At 58.6% G+C, this 18,032-nt stretch overlaps 1 protein-coding gene across 2 annotated transcripts in view; it reads right to left on the bottom strand.

Moving 5' to 3' along the window:
- Positions 1-56: 56 nt before the first annotated feature.
- Positions 57-18,032, bottom strand: part of SLC41A3 (solute carrier family 41 member 3) — a 65,644-nt gene continuing 47,668 nt past the window's right edge. For both annotated transcript variants that reach the window (XM_061197384.1, XM_061197385.1), the window contains exons 4-11: positions 14,754-14,825; positions 11,042-11,186; positions 8,746-8,892; positions 6,612-6,756; positions 5,758-5,837; positions 4,051-4,185; positions 1,979-2,127; positions 57-1,356 (exon numbers count right to left, since the gene is read on the bottom strand). In XM_061197384.1, coding sequence (XP_061053367.1) covers positions 1,147-1,356; positions 1,979-2,127; positions 4,051-4,185; positions 5,758-5,837; positions 6,612-6,756; positions 8,746-8,892; positions 11,042-11,186; positions 14,754-14,825 — 1,083 coding nt within the window. In that variant the 3' untranslated portion in view covers positions 57-1,146. The remainder of the gene's footprint in view (positions 1,357-1,978; positions 2,128-4,050; positions 4,186-5,757; positions 5,838-6,611; positions 6,757-8,745; positions 8,893-11,041; positions 11,187-14,753; positions 14,826-18,032) is intronic.

Below are 18,032 nucleotides of genomic sequence, written 5' to 3' on the forward strand. Positions count from 1 at the left end.
GTGTCCCTGTGTGTGTTCACGGAGTGAGGTCTGTCCTGAAGAAGGAGACAAGTCAGTGAACTTGCACATATTTATTGGTTCATCAGTGGACCGGACACGGGCTCTCAGAAATGTTTTGCCTTGTGCCTTTCGAACTGTTTTTGTTCAGTTTGTTTTGATTCTCAGGCTTGGAATCATCCCAACTCTGCCCATTCTGTTTGTCTCTTTTGAGTTTTGGGAAGGACTTTTGCTTTCTACCGTGACTCCTCTGTGTCCTGCATGGGGGAGGGGGCGTCTCCATCATCTCTAGATGGTGCTCTCCGAAGCCCCGGGTCATCCAGAGGCCCCTCCACGAGGAGCCAGGCCTGGCGGCCTCCTGTCCTGCAGGAGGAGAGTCCGGGCCGTGCGGCTGGACCTCTGTCCCGCACACCCCCAGTGGGTGTCCCCCTGAGGTGCTCAGGACTTCCGTTTCCTGGGCACTGAGGTCCCTGCTGGCATTGGGCCCAACTTCTCATGCGAGTGAATTAAAAGTTTTTGTACAGCCGCGCATGGAAAGTTGACATTTTTCCTTTGATCCGTAGCAATAACCCACTGGTCCAGCTTGCTGATTCCCCTTCCCGTCTGTCTTTCTTTGTATTGGGGCTGATCCCACACTCACCTCGGGGTGGAACTGGGGTTCCAGTTTTATTTTTACACTCCTCTGATCGTTAAAATCTAAGCAGAGATTTGTTCTAATGAAAGAGAAAAAGCAAGCAGTGACAGGAATGCTGGGAGCAGAAGAGGGAAGGGCTGAGCAACGACAGCCCTGAAGCCAGGCTCCGTGTCCCGAGCTCGGGGACAGGGGGTGTCCTTCCTGCTGCGCTACATCCAGGCTGCGTGGGCTCCAGACAGACAGTGCCCCCCGCAAAGTGCACAGGCGCCTCTCGGTTCAGCGTCTGCCGCAGCGCCCTGCCCTCCACACAGGCACGGACGCTCGCCGGCAAGCGCTCCTGACCTCGGGCTCCATCCTGGGCTCAGGCAGCAGCAGCTCCAGAGGGTGTGTGCGTCCTCGGCTGACTGGCAGAGGCCAGGGTCAGCCACCCTGGGGGTCCGGCTGGGGAGAACCCACACCCTGTTCCCATGGGCACGAAGGAAGGTTCTCCTGAGCAGCAGGGACGCCTGGGCTCTTTACGAAGGTCCAGATGCTGGTTCTGAGGTGCCATCCAGCCCCGTTTCACTCCTCAGTAGCCAGTGGGCGAGGAAGCAGAGTGCCAGGAGGCCGGTCCCGAGGAAGTCCCCCAGCCCCGTGAGGTAGGGGATGCAGTGGTCATCCGGGTCCAGGGCCTGGTTCCATGTTAGCCGAACCGTCGCTTCTGCCAGGTACAGCAGGATCGTCACCTGTCACGAGGTGAGGAGACACAAGGTGATGGCCGAGGAGAAAGCCCCGTGTGACCAAGAAACCAGCAGATCTCGAGAGCAGACACCATGGTGGACACATCCACCCCAAGCCCTCCCTGGGCTCCTCTTGGGTGTGATGCGCAGCTCGGAGGCCGCGCACCGCCCAGCTCCACCCACTGCCTCGGAGACTTGGACAGGGGTCTGGCTGGAAGTGCAGCTCGGACTTCCCAGAGGCCCGCCCGGGGCCGCTCCGGACAGCTGGCCCTTTGTGGAGGCACCTCAATCCCTGGTCAGGTCCCAGGCCCCACAGCCACTTCCCTGCCGCTGCTCTAGACAGTTTCCCAGGCTCCCCAGCCTGTCCTTCAGGGTCACGGACATGCTGACGCTGCCCTCGTGGGAGTGCCCACCGGAGCCCACCATTACCCTGCAGAGGCCCCAGCCCTCCCAGCTAGAGTCTTGGAAGACGGCCTGACTGAAGTCCACACGTGCCTGTAGCAGTGCGTCTGGATCACGCCCTTGGGCTTGGATGGACTTCCGGAAGGTGGGGACTGTGTCCTGCGTGTCCAGGGACCTCTCCCAGGATGGGACCCCTCCCAGGATGGGACCCAGGGGCCATCATTACCTGGACCAGGCCCGCCAGCAGGTAGAGCCCCACGAAGGTTTTGTCGTTTGGGACTGACTGGCCTTCCACCAGGTAGATGATGGAGAAGAAGATGAGGTGGCCTGGAACCACCAGGAAGAGCAGGACGCGGGCCGACGTGGAGTTGATTTCTGGAAGAAACAGAGCAGGGGAGGCAGCATGAGCTGCTAGCAGTGAGGCGCCCACGGCCCCTCTTCCTGCTGCCCGTGCTCACGAGCAGCTGCGTGTGCAGCGTGTCTAGCGACGGGGACGAGGCCTGTCATTCCCTCGGGAGCTGACGTCGTAGGGAAGAGAGAAAAACCAGCATCAAGTAGCAGAAACAAACAGAAGTCATTTCAGACCTGACGGGTACTAGGCGGAAGGCTGACCGGGCTGACGTGGTGGGGAGTGGGAGTGGGACGCCGAGGCCCCGGGCGGAGGAAGGAGGACGTGCGGGGCTTCGGCGGGCCGAAGGCTCCGGCGTGGGCAGCCCCTCCCTCGCGCGGGGCCCGGGACGCCCGTCAGCGCACTCTCAGCGTCCGAGCTCATGGGTTTGAGACGCTGCGCGAAATGGGGTTTCACAGTTTACGACCGCCGTGAAACCACCCATGGGGACGCGACAGCTTCTCAGGCACAAATGAGGAACCTGCAGTCAGACGTCCATCTCCGTTTCCTTCTGAGTTAACCATAAAGCGTTTCATCAGCTAAAGAAAGAAAAGGAGGCCAAACGTAACTACAGAGTCTACCGTAAAATAACTTGCAGAGAGAGGGTGAGGACGCACTAGAGCACCAGAATCTGTTCATGGTGAAAATTTAGACGAGGGCTAATTTTAAAAAGATGATTTTAAAAAAAAACTTACAAAGGCAAAAGCAAAATAATTACTATTGGCAGCTGGCATTAAAACTCAAGAAAATCTGCGGAAAAACTAAACAGCAAGAATTCAGTAAAGTATGTGCTGCTACAGAGTGAATGTTTGTTTTCCCCCCAAATCCATAAGTTGTGACCTGACCCGCAGTGATGGTGTTAGGAGGTGGTCAGGTCACTAGGGTGGAGCCCCCATGAGTGAAGGGCCCCCGAAGAGCTCCCTCGCCCCCTTCTTCCCTGTCTGTGGACCAGGAGGCTGGCCTCACCAGGCACCCAATGTGCTGGTGCCCTGACCTTGGATGTCCAGCCTCCAGAGCTGTGAGAAATGTGTGTTGTTTATAAGCTCCCAGTCTGTGATTCTAAGACAGGTGCGCGCTGAAATACACGCAGTACAGGGTAAAGAGCCTTTCTATATACAGATAAGTCGGAAAATATACGGGGACTCCCCCCTTTAGACAAGGTGAGGCAGACACACTTCTTGTCCCTCTCACCACTCATCCAACAGCCCTGGACGTCGTAAGAAACGAACAGAAGATTCTGGAAGGTGGAGGGACGAGGCGGGCTGGCCAGGGCTCCGCAGCCCAGGGAGCAGCACGAGGTGAGGTCCCTGAGCTGCTGCCTTGCATCCCAGACCAGATGCTGGGGAGTCAGAACCCGAAGGGTCAGTGGCCACAGAAGACAACTCGGCACGAGCCCCCACGTCCTGGCCCCGGAGGTGAGGCTGGAGGTTGGGGGGATAGCCAGGCCCCCTCCCTCCCAGCCAGGCGGGGGCAGAGGAATAGGACTTGAAAAGTAACAGAAGACACAATACCGCGTTGGGTCCCTGGTTCTCAGAACAGACTCCGTGGTCCTTCCTCAAGCCTCGGGCCCTGCAGGACCAGCGCCTGCCCCTCGGGGCCTCTCCCCAGCCCCCCGCCCCCGCGCGTCCTCAGAGGGGATGCCTCCCGCCAGCCTTCCCGTGGCCCTTCCGAGCACAGCACGACTTGGAGTCCCGTGTGCATCTGCTCTTCTGGAGTGCGCCTGTCCCCAGGGGTGGGATCGGCTGCTCCTCCTCACACTGTAACCTGCAGATGGTCAGTGTGCCTCTGGCCGAGCGACTGGACCGGTGAAGGCCGTGTTGGCGCCTCGGGGCTGGTCTGAGGACTCTACTGCCACAGACACCAGAGTCTTAAAGAAATGGCCACGTGGCCTCTGGAGACCCCAGACCCACCTGAGCTGCAGAACGTGGAGTGGGGGTTAGGCCAGCGTGTTTTCATCCAGAGGGGCAGGACCCCTGGCGCACTCCACAGGTGCAGGTACGTGGAGATCCGGCTGGTCTGAATGGCCACCAGGTTGCCACCAACACCTGCAAAGAGAGAGGATCTGGTTTCTCCTTCTTTATGCCAGTCTCTGAGTTCTATCCCTTATTTTAAGTCCAGCTCCTCCAGGAAGCCTTCCTTGGCTGGTTCAGCCCTTGATTTCTTTTCTTTGCCTCCCACTTGCCCACAGATCTTGTGTCTGGCACCAAACAAGGGTGGCCTGGGCCTTGTGAATGAGGTATCGAGGTAGTAGCTGCATCACCTTGACAGCTGGCAGCTCTTAAGGAGAAGGAGGTGTGATGGGGGAGGGAGGGAGGGAAGTGGGCGGGGAGGTCTCCGGAAGCCACTCAAGGAAGGAAACAGACCGAACACTGGAATGTGTGAGAAAACGAAAGGAACTTTTCACCTCAAAGGCGGGAAGGAGAGGAAAGAGGGCCGAGAGTGAGGGGAGGGAGGGTCGTGTGGTAGCCGAGCTGGGGCTCATTGAGGGGGGGCTCTTGACGTCCTGGGGAGCTGACCGTGGCCAGCTCTGCTGGGGCCACAGGCCCCAGTGACAAAGGCCCCTCGGAGCCCCTGCAGAGAGCGGGGCCTGCCCCTGGCGACTGTCCCCTTTAGAGGGCAGATGGGTTGCCCACTGCCTCATCCCCATGGAGGACGACCCCTAACTGGGCCAGATGTGCCCCAGCTGCTCCAGAGGATGCAAAGAATGGCCATGGGCAGAGGATGGCTGCAGATCTATTTTGGCCCATGATGATTTTTTTAAAAAAAAGGAAAAAAATAAATTAATTGGCGGCCTTTACACATTAGGCCCTTAATCCAGACTCCTGTCTCCCTGGGGCTCCGTTCCCACCAGCCCACAACCGGCCAGGCACCACACGGGTCGCCCAGGAGCCCGCCCTGCACTGCTCCCTACCGCCCACCTCGCCTCCCTGCGGAAGTCATTTGCGGTGCTCACTCGGCCCCTACAGACACCGAGCAGAGGACCCCAGGGGACTCTGTAGGCCTGTGGCCCCTGGGCCAGCTGCTGCTGTCCTCCTTGCAGTGGCCGGCCTGGCGCTGGGAGAGGTCCTGTGGACTTGGCTGGGTGCAGCCCCACTTACAGAGCCTTACCAGAAACTGGACACAAGCCGAGCTTGGGCTAAATGCCCACAGAGTTAAGCCTGGAAGGTGAACCAGTGGAGGGTCCGGAGGAGACCCAGAGGATGGAGGAGATTGAGGCAAGCTGATTCCTGCCCACCCCACGGTGAACCAGTGTTGTCACTGCCTTGCGTTTTAAGGAGAAGACAGGAATCCTGGTTTCTCTGTGTAAAATGCCTCAGTTTTAAGTGTCATCAGTGAGTCTAAGTTAAAATAAAAGGAAAGCCACGAGAGACCAACACCCTGGTTCTGAAGCCACACTTGGCCTCAGGTGCCAGCAGATCCCGGGTTAAAGCCTTCAAGGCTCTGGTATCAGCTCTGGTCCTGGGTGCCCGTGAGGGCAGGTGTGACCTGTAGTAGTCGGGCGCAGCGCTTTCTCCCCAGGGGCTACAGCAGCCTCCTGGGGCTGGGCCTGGACCTCCGAGATCGCTGCTCTTCTGGCCCCACCACCCAGAAGCCAGGTGACGGGACCCAGTACCTACCACAAATGATGGGGGCAAATATGGCCATGCCTCGGAACTGCTGCTTGGAGATGGTCTTGTTCAAGATGAGCCCCCCGAAACTGCGGGGGGAGATGGCAAACAGAGTGGACGCTGGCCAACCCTCACCACGCAGACCGCCCTGTCAGCCCGTCACCCTCCCAAAACATCCGTGGTGGCCGAGCTGGTCTCCCGTGTCCTCTGATGACGCACGTGGCTCCCACCTCTCTTCTGAGTCTCGGCTGTTCCAGAAGGCCCATGGAAGATGTCAGCCACTGAAAACACCAGACCCTTTCCGAGGCCACTTAGCTGGCTGGGCCCTGCCACGTGACAGCCCTGAGGTGCTCTCAGCAGGAAGTGGGGCCCATGTGACGTCTCCCACCCCCGCTCCCCGAAGTTGCTCAGCACCTGGCCCACCAGCCCTAGGGTTTAGCGAAGACCTGGAGTCCAGGAGCTTCTGGAAGCAAAGACACCTCGGCCACAGCCTCCACTCCCCGAGTCAGGAGAGCACATTGGAAAGGACTGGGGTGGCCCCCGTCAGGGTCCACAAGGAGAAAGGGCCCCCAAGGACGGGGCTGGAGGGCCCAGGGCCCCGGAGCACTGATCCCTCAGCCCTGTAGGTCTCGCCAGTGGCTGAGCTGCGGGAATGGCCTTCCCAGAGCTGTGGCCATGAGGCCAGCTCAGCGGTGGCAGCAGGGGAGCGGGGCCGTGGCTGGCGCTCACCTCCTGTGAACAGGGGTGCCCCTCAGAATACACCAGGCCCAGGGTTCTCGGGGGAGATGAGCGAAGAGCGTGGTAAAGGTGCCCGAGGCCATGGCTCACCCCACCCGGATCCCGAGGCGTCGCCACCCGCACACCTGCTGACCAGCATCGCCAGGACGATGGGGAACCACCCGAACTTGAGGATCTTCACGACGGGCGGGTTCTGCTTGGCGATGAGGATGCACATGGGGGTCAGGGCCGTGAAGCCGACGCAGACCAGCGGCGTCAGATACCGACTGTCTGGGGGGAAGAGAGAGGGGCGCGTGTGCCGTGGGGCTGGAGCTCAGGGTGTGGCCTGGGTGGCGGAGGTGACAGGCGCGTGGGGACTCAGGGCCCCAGAGGCCCGAGGAGCGGCTCCCATCCCCACCAGTCTGGATGGAGCGTCCCCTGCTCCTCCTCCATGCGGCTGAGGGGCTCCTGTCCACCTCGATCCCCGCCGCACCTGCCTTTGCTTCGCTGACGCCTTTACGGCTCTCCCGACACACGTGTCCTCCTCGGCCTGCTCTCAGCCCGGCCTCGCTATTCACGGCTCCGTTTATGGGATCGTGACCGTGGCCAGTGCCGCGCTCGGCACTTCGTGTACCCAATTCTCCTCTCACCGACCCGCTCAGACGGCCTGGGAGGAGGTGGCCGAGCAGGACACGCCCCTGGGCAGCAATGCCGGCTCTGCTCCTGCTGAGGCCACCCCGGGGGGACTCCTCGGTACCCACGTTCTCACGGGGGCCCGTGTCCCTGTGTCACCCGCGCCAGGTGGCAGGAGCCACGAGGACGGACCTCGGCCTGGATCAGCCTCGGGAACCCGGGCCCCTGCCGGAGCCCAACGCACAGGGCACGTGTGGCCCCTCACCCGCACACATGGTGACTCACCGTCCTTGTGGAGAAGCGCCCGCCAACCCCGGCCGCGCCCAGAGCGGAGGCCCCCCACCCAGCGCGCGGGCCTGGCCTGGGGCCCCTGCCCTTCTCCGCAGGAAACAGCTGTGGCCATCCTTGTGCCCTGAGCGTCCTGGGCAGGAGGTGGGCCCAGGGCCTCGGCAGGTGTCCGCTGGCCTGGATGCGGCAGCTGGGAGCGTTGCCACTCAGGGCCGAAGCCTCCCAGCCGCGGTGGCCGTCTCCCTGGTGATAGCACAGGCACAGCGGCTGCAAGCTCACCCTCGTCAGCGAGGACCCACCTGACTGCTGCCCAGCCGGGACCCCCGAGATAACCCAGTCTCTCACTGCAGGGACGGGTGACCCAACGGGACTTGACATCCAGGGTGTGTGTGGAGGCATGGGGCTGGGTCCAGATGGGAGGAGGGCCCGGGGAGGCCGGTAACTCAGTTATCTTGCAAATTAGACTCCATAACTAGTCTGTGCACAAATCTTTGAAATTCAGTGTGTTTGAAGAATAAAATTAGGGCGTCTTATTGTTAGATCTTCACCTCCACTTCGTGAACTTTCAGCATCTCCCAAACCATCCCTTCCTGTTGCTGCAGGCCTTTCCTGGATGGCTGGGGCTCGCGGAGCCACGCCACCCTCACTGGGAGCGTTTCCTGGGCCACTTCTGTTGCCCACGTAAAAACCGGCGATTCCTTAAACCCCTGGGTCCACGCGCCCACCACGCCCCACGTTTAACCTTCGTTGCTGTTCACTCCACCCGTGGAAGCCGTGACCGCACTCGGAACTGACATCTGCTAGATCCGGACAGGCGTGCAGCCATCCTGGGGGGGGCCACACCAGGTGGGAGGCCACAGACGGGACACTCGGAGCGGGTGCTCAGCTGTGCAAACGCAGTGAGGGAGCCGCCGGCAAGGGGCTGCCGTGTGTCCACAGCATCCAGGGCGCGAGCCAAGCTGTGTCCCCAGGCGGACTTGGGCGATGTCGGGGTGGGGGGGTGGCCACAAGGTCTTGTTCCCAGAGCGTGTGCAAACGCCCCCTCGGCGGCTGACCAGGTCACAGGCCACCTTCTGAGGAGCCTGGCTTCTGCCTCCTTGGCTGTGACACTCATGCCTGGAGTCACCTCTCGGGCAGCTGGTGTGTCCGGCGTGAACTGTGCCCCCCCGCGAGGAGGTGCAGAAGCGCCCAGACCAGCCTCTGTCAGAGGTAGACACTGACAACCTGTACATCTGCTGCCCGGAGAGACCTGTCCCCATGGTGCGCTGGAAAAGCCGGCGGCACCTGGGGGCGACCCCCATCTGCCCAGCGACCCCAGGCCTCGCCTATAAAAGGACAGACCCCAGCCTCGGGCCCTACCTCTGTGTTTGTGGAAGAAGCTGCTGACGAAAGCCAGGAGGGACAAGGTGATGAGGTCTCCCAGGCTGGCCGCGATGGGCGTCGCAATGTTGTCCGGGTTGACCCCGAGCTTCCGAGCGCCGATCACTATGCAGACCATCAGCATCCCTGCAGGGGGAGGGGACAGGCGGCCGGTGAGCGGGTGGCGGGGCTGGCCAGCAGCTTGCTGCACCCACGGAGCCGCCCACTCTTGGGGTCCCTCCCTGCACTGGGGCCGCGAGGCTCGGACTCGGCCCTGTGTCTCGCGGGCTTGACGCTGTGGAGCGCCCCAAGCACTCTGATGAGCCCCTGAGCCATTGGGGAGACGCTCCCAACCTTGAGAACTACAGGTGTGATGCTCACAGCTCTCCTGGCAGGAAGGTGGACCCCAAGCTGCTCTGAGCAGCAGGAACCCCGGGGTGGGGGGGGAGGCAACGGGCCCCGTGAGTGGTTTCCAAGGGGCAAAGCCTGCGGGGAAGACGGCAGGGCGGGGTCTGGGGCACTGTGGGGCGGCAGTGCAGGTGGTCCCTGGAGGGAGGGAGGGGGGGGGCACACAGAAGGCAGCACGGCACTGGGGGGCCTGAGGGGCTGCCAGGGCCCAGCACGTGGCCGCGAGTGCAGGGTGACGTCCCTGCTGGACCTGAGAGGCCCTTCCTCGTGGCCGCTACACCTCCCAGGACCTGCTTCTGTTCTGACTCGGTTCTGAGGCCACCGTGACGTGCTTCCACCCCCCATGCCACATTGCCTGGGACAAAATCCAGCAGCATCTTGTGTGGCCTTTAAGAAGACACTTCGCATCTTGGCCACTGCTGTTTTAACACTGGACCCGGCGTTCTGTAACTCTAAAAGTAATCAGTTATCATGGTGCCATCGAAAGCTGCTGGCCACAGTCTGTGCTGTTTTGTGACCAGGTCCCAGCAACTTTATTCTTTTGCAATGTCATTTGTAAGTGAATTGACACTGCCTGGCTGAGCTGGTGCTCTGGTGACAATCCCACAGGGATGCGTAGAGGACGCCACCAGTTTGAGATCACTTATTACAAACCACCAGCACCACCGCCCGGCTTTATGGCTCAGACAGGCCAAGGTCATGCTGTGACCCACCAGCCACGCTTCCTGAGTCCTCCTCATCTTGGGACAGTCCCGGCTATGTCCTTGCCACTGAGGTGCACCCCATCTGAGGCCTCAGTCTTCTCATCTATAAAACAGGAGCTAGGATGGCCCATGGGAACAGCACCACCTTCTGGAGACTTGGTGTCTCCTAGGCTCTGTTCTCAGAAGGTTCAGCCCTTCCTTGGCCCAGACGTGCAGGCATGCAGCAGGTCTGTGAATTTGCTCCTGGGCTTCCGCGCTCTGGCCCTGCCCCGACCTGGGCTCCTGCACGGGGATGCAGCCGCCTGGTAGGAACCACAGCCACCGAATAACCAGCTGCATCCTGCTGGGGGTCAGGCGAGTGAGCAGTCGACTTTACAAGGCTACCCCTCTTCCTTTCTGGACCTGCGTGCGCTTTGCACGATACACACAGACACACGGTCCAGAGAGAACCAGTGTGACCACTGTCCATTCAGAAAACCTGGGAGCTGGCTGGTGCCTGCCTTGGTTAAGTGTGCAAAGAACCACGGGCTCTGCACTCACACTACTTGCTTGTTGGTGGAGGAGCGGACAGTACACAAGGGAACAAGCGTGTGAAGCAAACACAGCGTGACTGCGAGCGAGTCAGCGGAGGCTGCGAGACTGGAGTCACCCGTGTGCTCGCGCACCGAGGGATCACCCTGAACTAGGATGAGCCCCGCAGCGTTGGGCCCCCAGCGTGTCCCGGGCTCCGGGACAGAAGCTGGCACACAGGAGGCTCGGGGAGTGCTGAGTGGTGAACAGATGCGCACCCACTGGGCTCCCCGCTGATGCGCGTGAGCTCCCCGGGGCTGAGGCGGCGTGGCAGGAGCGGGGTGGGGACAGCAGATGGTAGAAGAGGACATGCAGGCCCCTCTCGGAGGAGCTGCTGTCGTGCAGGGAGCTGAGACATAAAGTAAGGGACGAGAGAGCTTCAGATATTCGCAGGCGCTCCAAAAGGAGCGTGAAGCGTGGTGGCCTCAGGCGGGGGAGGGAGCACAGGACCTGCCTTGCCCCAGACCCCGCCCGGGCCCTCCCGCCAGCCAGTCACAGACAGACGTGTCTCCGCCCCAGCAGAGGGCAGGGACCCCCTCGCTGCCCTCCAGGTCAAGGTGGGTGTGAAGACCCAGCGGCACCCCGACCCGCACAGGACCCCGACGGCTGCTCACCCAGGGTGCAGGCTGCCAGGAAGGCGGTGATGACGCTGCTGGCGCACAGCACCTCCGCCTCCACTGCGTCCAGCTCCTGCCCCGACGCCGCGCCCAGGAGCAGGGCTGCCACGGCGGCCAGGAGCCCCACGACGGTGGCCTGCACCTGCGGGCAGGAACCAGACGTGAGGCAGGCCTGCTGACCTCGCCCGAGAGCAACAAAGCCGACACCCCCTTCAGCCCGATCCCTGCGGAAACCGCTGCCCCGCCCCATCCTTCCCCGTCATCTTGTGTAGGGTCCTCGGTCAAGGGCCCCCCGTGTTTCCTCACAGCCCCTCTCACTGGTCTGGACAAAAGTGCTGTGATCTCCAGCAGCACAGACAGTGCCCCCGCCCCCCGGAAACGCCCAGGACCCCCGGGAGACACCAGAGCTGTCGGAGCTGAGGCCCCAGCGCACACGCGAGGCCAGTCAGGCTCCGCAGACGAGAACACGCCCCAGCTCACACACGGAATTCCACTCAGGGTCCCAAGATTTTTCATGGCACCTGACAACTCATTTTAAATTTAACTTTCACAAAAATGAGCAGATGTGCAAGAATAGCCATAACAACTTTGAGAAAGAAAACGGAAATTTTGGCATTTTCATTATGAATATGTATTTTAAAACTATAGTATTAAAAACGGTGGCTTGGCAGAGAAATAGACAAATAGGTCAGCAGGACAGAACAGGATCCAGGAATTGAACCATGAATATGTGAAAATTTTAAATTTAATGTATGAAAATTTAATGAATATATGAAAGTTTACTATGATAAAGGTGGCATTTCAAATCAGGATGGAATACATAAGGTAAGAGAAACCGGATATTTGCTTGGAAAAATAAAATAGATTCTGACTTTATACCGTTCCCACACATATACCTAAACATAAAAACCTAAAGTGTGAAACGGATGAAAGTACTGAATAATGTGTTTCAGATTTTGGATTAGGGAAGGCCGCCTACTAAAGATGAAACATATAAAATCTATAAAGAAAAATACAGGTAAGATTTACAAAGTCCAAGCATGACTTCTGTGTTATAAAAGACAGCACAAAACAAAGGCAGGGATAGACTTGGAGAAAATATTTCCATCTTGCATAACTAATAAAAGATTAGTATCCAGAATAATGAGTCCATTTTACCAAATCAACAATAACCATAATGATAATAAAAAGATAACGTGATAGAACAATGCATAAGGGATATGACAGGTAATCCACAGAAAGGAAATACAAACGGCTAAGAAACACACAAAAGATGATCAAATCCCTAGTTATCAGGAAAATTTTAAATGAAATCCCAATTGGAAGGTTAGGATTAGGGTTATTTGTAGCCAGGGCTGGTCCTCCTCTATTAAAAAGTAAGTACTGTTTGATTTTCTTGGCACTGGGGTCTCTGCTCATCGGGTAAATGGATGGATGGGATATACTTCTTACCTGTCGGATGAAGTAAAGTTAAAACTCAAAGGTCGACAGTACAAAGTACACACGGACAAATACGTGGGATGATGGTTGTCTTACACACTGATGATGGTGGTAAAATTGATACAGGAATTCTGGGAGGAAATTTGTCTAAGTTATCCAAATACCTGATGATCTAGCATTTTCCCAGGGAAACGTGCACATGCGGACAAAGAAGCACATAATCATGATGGTGATTGGAGCTGCTCTGTACAGAGTGACGTCCATTCGTTAAGTCACTATTAAGAGAAAAGTGCTATTTATGAAGTTACACGTACAGTATAGTATGTTTTATGCATAGAAACATGGGAACTCGTGTGGTCTGTGTCTGTGGGCACATCCATGTGTCTGCAAACACAGAAAGGGTTTAGAAGAGTCCTTCCCATGCTGGTGAGCTTATGAGGAACTAATAATTCAAGTTGTTTTTTTTTTTAATAAATAGATTTATTTATTTTTGGCTGAGTTGGGTCTTCGTTGCTGCGCGCTAGAGCACAGGCTCAGTAGTTGTGGCACACGGGCTCAGTTGCTCCGCGGCATGTGGGATCTTCCTGGACCAGGGCTCGAAGCCATGTCCCCTGCACTGGCTAGCAGATTCTTTAACCACTGCGCCACCAGGGAAGTCCCATTCCAATTATTAATACTAGTGCTGTTATTGCACCAAGAAATCAGATATTTTGCAATCCTTTCGGGAAACATCTAGAGCCTTAAACTGTTCATACCTTGTGAACTTGTGGGAAGTTCTCTTAAGAAATCTATGCAAAAGGAGAACACTCTCACTGCAGTATAGCTTATCGAGTAGGCGCCTGTAACTGCAGGTGCCCCGCAGGGCGATGGGTCGGTCTGTGAGCAGACGGGCCGAGCTCAGCAGGTCTGCACAGGCCCCGCAGAGCCAGCCCCTGGCTGCCCTTCCCTCTTACCTGTGAGGTCCTGGCTCATGTATCACTCTTGGGTACATTGTCGTGAGAGAATATGCTGAAGTTATTTAAAAAGTTTAAGTATGGAACTTACTGCATCCTTTATGCTTTGATGTTAAGCTTTTTTAAAAATGGAGGAGACCAATTGCATCCATGCTGTGACAGGACCACGTGCCAGGCCAGGGCCTGCCCACAGCAGGACCTAATCAACACTGGTTGAGGAGGATTCGGTAGGAAAAGAAACGCAAAACCAGTGACTGTCGCCGAGGCGTTTACCACCCGCCCCTGCAGACCCTCTGCCGGGGCCTCGTGAGAGCTTTAACCTCCAGGGGCTTCAGCCACAAGCTGTAGTCCTGGCCCCTGTGAAGCACCTCGGTGGACGAGGCAGATGTCTAAACACAGAACTGCGTCCAGGACGGCCTGACAGCGCCCGCAAGGCCCGGAGAGGCAGCCAGTGCCAGGCTGGAGCCGGGTCTGAGGAGAGTGCCCACCGGGTGACGGGGAGGGGAAAAAGGACATCCCAGGAGGGGAGGGGTCCGGGCCCGCCCCTGGACAAGGGGGCCGGCAAAGGGGTTTCAGGGGGAGGAGGCCCCATGAGCTCGAGGGTTAGAAAAGGCCTGGCAGGGGCCGCGCAGAAGCGCACTGGAGCCCAGGTGCCTGGACGGGGAGGCCAGGGCAGCAGGGCTGGGCTCCAGGCGGCCCAGGGGAGGGTCCTCAGAGTGGCCGGACGTAAGGGTGAGGGACAGAGGCAGGCTGAGGGCTGCTGGGTTTCTAGCCGGGTCAGACGGGAGTGTCACTCACTGAGCACGCGAATCCCACCCGACGAGCCGCACAGCAGCCCATCTTACAGATGAGGCCCCTGAGCTGGGCCACCCCAGAGCGAGCTTCCAGCCCAAACCAGACAGAGTCGGGGACTTCAAAGAGGGGTGTGAGGAGGGCAGGCGACGGGGCCGGATCTGGGGACACTGCTCTGGAGATGCCCAGCGGAGAGCTGGAAACGGGCTCCGGAGCCCAGGTGAGAAGTCAAGGCCCCTCCTGAGTCTGTGTGTCCTGCCCAGGGCAGCCTGCTGGTCAGTGACGGTCTCACCTGCACGCCAGTGCGACCTGGGTCCAGTTCTCGGTGTGGCCACAGCCTGCCCCGGCCAGAGGAGCCCGGGAGGCTCTGGATACAAACGCTTCCGTCCAGATCCAGGCCCAGCCTACTGCTGCCTCGGGCTTCCTGGCTCCGTGAGACCCCCCCCCCCCGGCGACCCCACAGTTAGGAGGAGACACAAGTTTGCGACACGCATGAAGCATGAAGGGACAAAGGGGAGGGTCACCTGGATGAGGGCGAGGTTACTGCTGATGACTCTGTGCTGCTCCCGGGGGTCATCGATCTGCCCAGTGTTGGCCTAGGATGGAAAGAAGGGCAAAGGGTGAGTCGGGTGGCAGCGCCGAAGCCAGGTCCACCCTTCTTGGAGAGGCGGTCTCAGGACAGGCCAGCAGACGCCCCCTCACTGCTGCCAGAGCCAACTGTCCTGCCAGCTTTCAAAACGGTGACTCGGGGCTGGAGAGGTGGCGACACAGGCCCAGCTCTTCCCCTCACAGGTGTGCGATCACACATACACGTGCACACGCGGGCACGCGTGTCACCAAGAACCTCAGCCGTTGACCATCCAGCCGGTCCATGAGGGGTGCCGGGCTCCCCCCACCCTGCCATCCCTCCTCCCCACCCACGAGTCGCAGCTCACGTGACCAGCAGCCACTCACCCCACCTTGGCAAAGTGTCCTGCTTAAGAAACGTATGTAAGTCCCTCTTCTCTTGGGATAAAAAAGCGAGATCAGAAATGCAGCTTTCTCCTTTAAAAGGGGTAGCTGCTCCTAACATCACAGCCTTTGCCAGCAAAATTCAAGATGTAGATAAGAAGAAGTTTCAAAGCAAATGTATTTTCTTGGCTCCTTTGTACTGAGTTCACTACGTTACTGAACTCTGAGGAAAATACATAATTCTTTTTTACTTTTTTTTTTTGGCTGCGCCGTGTGGCTTGCGGGACCTTAGTTTCCTGACCAGGGATCGAACCCAGGCTCCCAACCACTGGACGGCCAGGGAAGCCCCCAGAATTACTTTTCTTTGTACAGGTAAGGGGAGGCTTCTTGTCTTTGGGCGCCTGGGACACATCAGGTCACCACTGTGGAGCCCCAGTCGGCTCTGGCTTCATCCAGGTGGCCTGACACCTGCCTCGGGTGTCCTCCCAGTAACCAGGGCGCAGGTGGAGCAGAGCTGCAAGGGACCCACCGAGGCCACACCCGCTCCGCCCGCCCCCCCCACCCCGGGCCCCCTGCGGCCCGGAGATGCCGGTGCCTGTGTGTTGGTTCCTGTGAGTCAACCAACTGCAACGTATCAGGGTAGTCAGAGGGCTGCTGCTGGCCCATGACGCCCAGTACGAATCAGAAAGGCAGTCCTTTCTCAAGAAGCCTCATTTCCACTGGCTGGGAAGCGTGTAAAACATGTGCACAAGTCTAGAACCCGTACAACCCACGAAGCGGCATGGAGGGGCCTCCTGGTGCCAGAGGCCCGAGACCAAGTCCAGGCTGAGCAGGAAAGGGAGCGGAGGAGAGGGTGCCTGGAGATCCCATAGGGATGAAGGCGGGGAGAGCCGGAGGGAAGCAGCTGTGGGTTTCAGGGAATTAGGCCAGGGGACGGCAACGGGGCTGACGGGCACTGGATTCCCGTCCAGACACCGGGGAGCGTGGGTTTCGGATGAGTTATCCACGTGGAGGCTGAAATCGGCCAGGATGGTGGCGGGAACTGGTGTGCAGATGAAGACCCAAAGAGGGTCCATTATCCAGGGCCGTGGGGGACGGAGCCGTGAAGGAGGGAAGGAAAACGGCCGGCCAGGAGGGTGTACCTCGGGCAGGGGCCCTCGGGCAAGGGGGCTCAGGTCTCCATCAAGGTACAGGGACATTTCTTTCCCCTAGAACGACGGTCCTGGAGAGGTCAGGCTAGGAGCTAGAGGCACGAGGCCAGTCCTGGCACAGGCTGGGGCCTTTCAAGACTCCAAGGCAAAGGAGTGGGAAGCTGGAGCGTCTCTAGACCAACCCAGATTCATCTCAGCAGAAGCAGCCCGCAGCCCTTCCTAAGCGTGCGTTTGGATCACATACACTCAGACATCTTCAGTCTCTTTTCATCTCACGAGCCCTTACAGCTGCATCGACACGCCTCCCTGCCCTGCGGTTCTGGCTGCAGCTCGGCCACTTGGCCTCTCCTTCAGCAACAGGCCCAGGCGTGGGAACCAGCCGCTCCTCCCGTCCCTCAGGTGAGGATCACTTCCTGCCGCTACGCGGCCTGGGGAGCCTTGCCACCCACAACCTTGCGGTGGACCCCTCCTTAATTCTGCTCAGCTTGTGTCCCTGCACCTCCTGTTTGCTGCCACGTCCTGACTTGCCCAGCGAGTTAGAGCTTCACAAGGTCATCCGGCCCATTCACAACAAAAAATACTTACTGGATTAAGAAAGAGGACTGACCCTTGCTGTCCTTCTCCTTCCTCAAATTGGAGGGTAGGGAAAGACAACCTTCTAACTTTTTATTTCTAAATAAATGTAGACTTTTTTTTGCAAGAGTTCCAAAGTCAGCGCAGAGAGTTTCCCATATACCTGTCGCCCAGTTTCTACTGACCGTAACACCTTACAGCAGGGGTCCCCAGCCCCTGGGCCGCACAGCACGAGGTGGGCGGCAGGCCACCGAGCAAAGCTTCATCGGCCACTCCCCGTCGCTCACATTACCGCCTGAGCCATCCCTCCCCACCCCCGTCCGTGGAAAAATCATCTTCCGTGAAACCGGTCCCTGGTGCCAAAAAGGTTGGGGACCACTACCTTATAGAACCACAGGACAGTCATCAAACTAAGACGTCAACACTGGCTCAACACCACCAGCTAGGTGACAGGATGTATTTGCACATCCCGGCTTTCCCACCGCTGTCCTTTCTCTGTTCCAGGAAGTAAGTCCGGATCCCCCACTGGCTCCTTGGTCTCCTCCAGGCAGTGATGGGTCCTCACCTTCCCTCGTCTTTCTCACCGTGACACCTCAAGGAGTGCTGCTCAGGCCTTCTGCAGAAGGCCCCTCAACGTGGGCTTGTCTGGTGCCTCCCCACGACTAAACTGAGGGTGCGGGCTCGGAGGGAAGAGGCTGCCGAGGGGAGGTGCCTTCTCCTCGTGTGGAATCCGAGGCGCGTGACACCACACGGCCGATCACAGGTGCCCTGACCTCGGTTGAGGTGCGTCTGCCGGGATTCTGCACTGCAAACTCACTGTTTTCCCTTCCCCACACGCCATCAGCTAGAAGTCACTCATCAGGTCTGCCCCACGCTCAGGGGGAGGGGAATTAAGCTCCTGCTCCTCCATGGAAGCAGATCGAAGCTTTGAGGACACTTCCTAAAACTACCAGAGCGATTCACAATTATTGGGGGAGATATCTGAAGCTATGCACACATCCTGTTTCTCCTGAAAGTTCCACTTGGTGCTACTGCGGTGTCAGTGCCTCTAGGTCCTCTTATGGATGGAGCCAGGAAACGTACGTGTATGCACACTAACCCCGCTGTGCACACACGCAAATTTAGTTT

Source organism: Eubalaena glacialis, chromosome 7, assembly GCF_028564815.1.
Source record: "Eubalaena glacialis isolate mEubGla1 chromosome 7, mEubGla1.1.hap2.+ XY, whole genome shotgun sequence".
Taxonomy (NCBI): Eukaryota; Metazoa; Chordata; class Mammalia; order Artiodactyla; family Balaenidae; genus Eubalaena; species Eubalaena glacialis.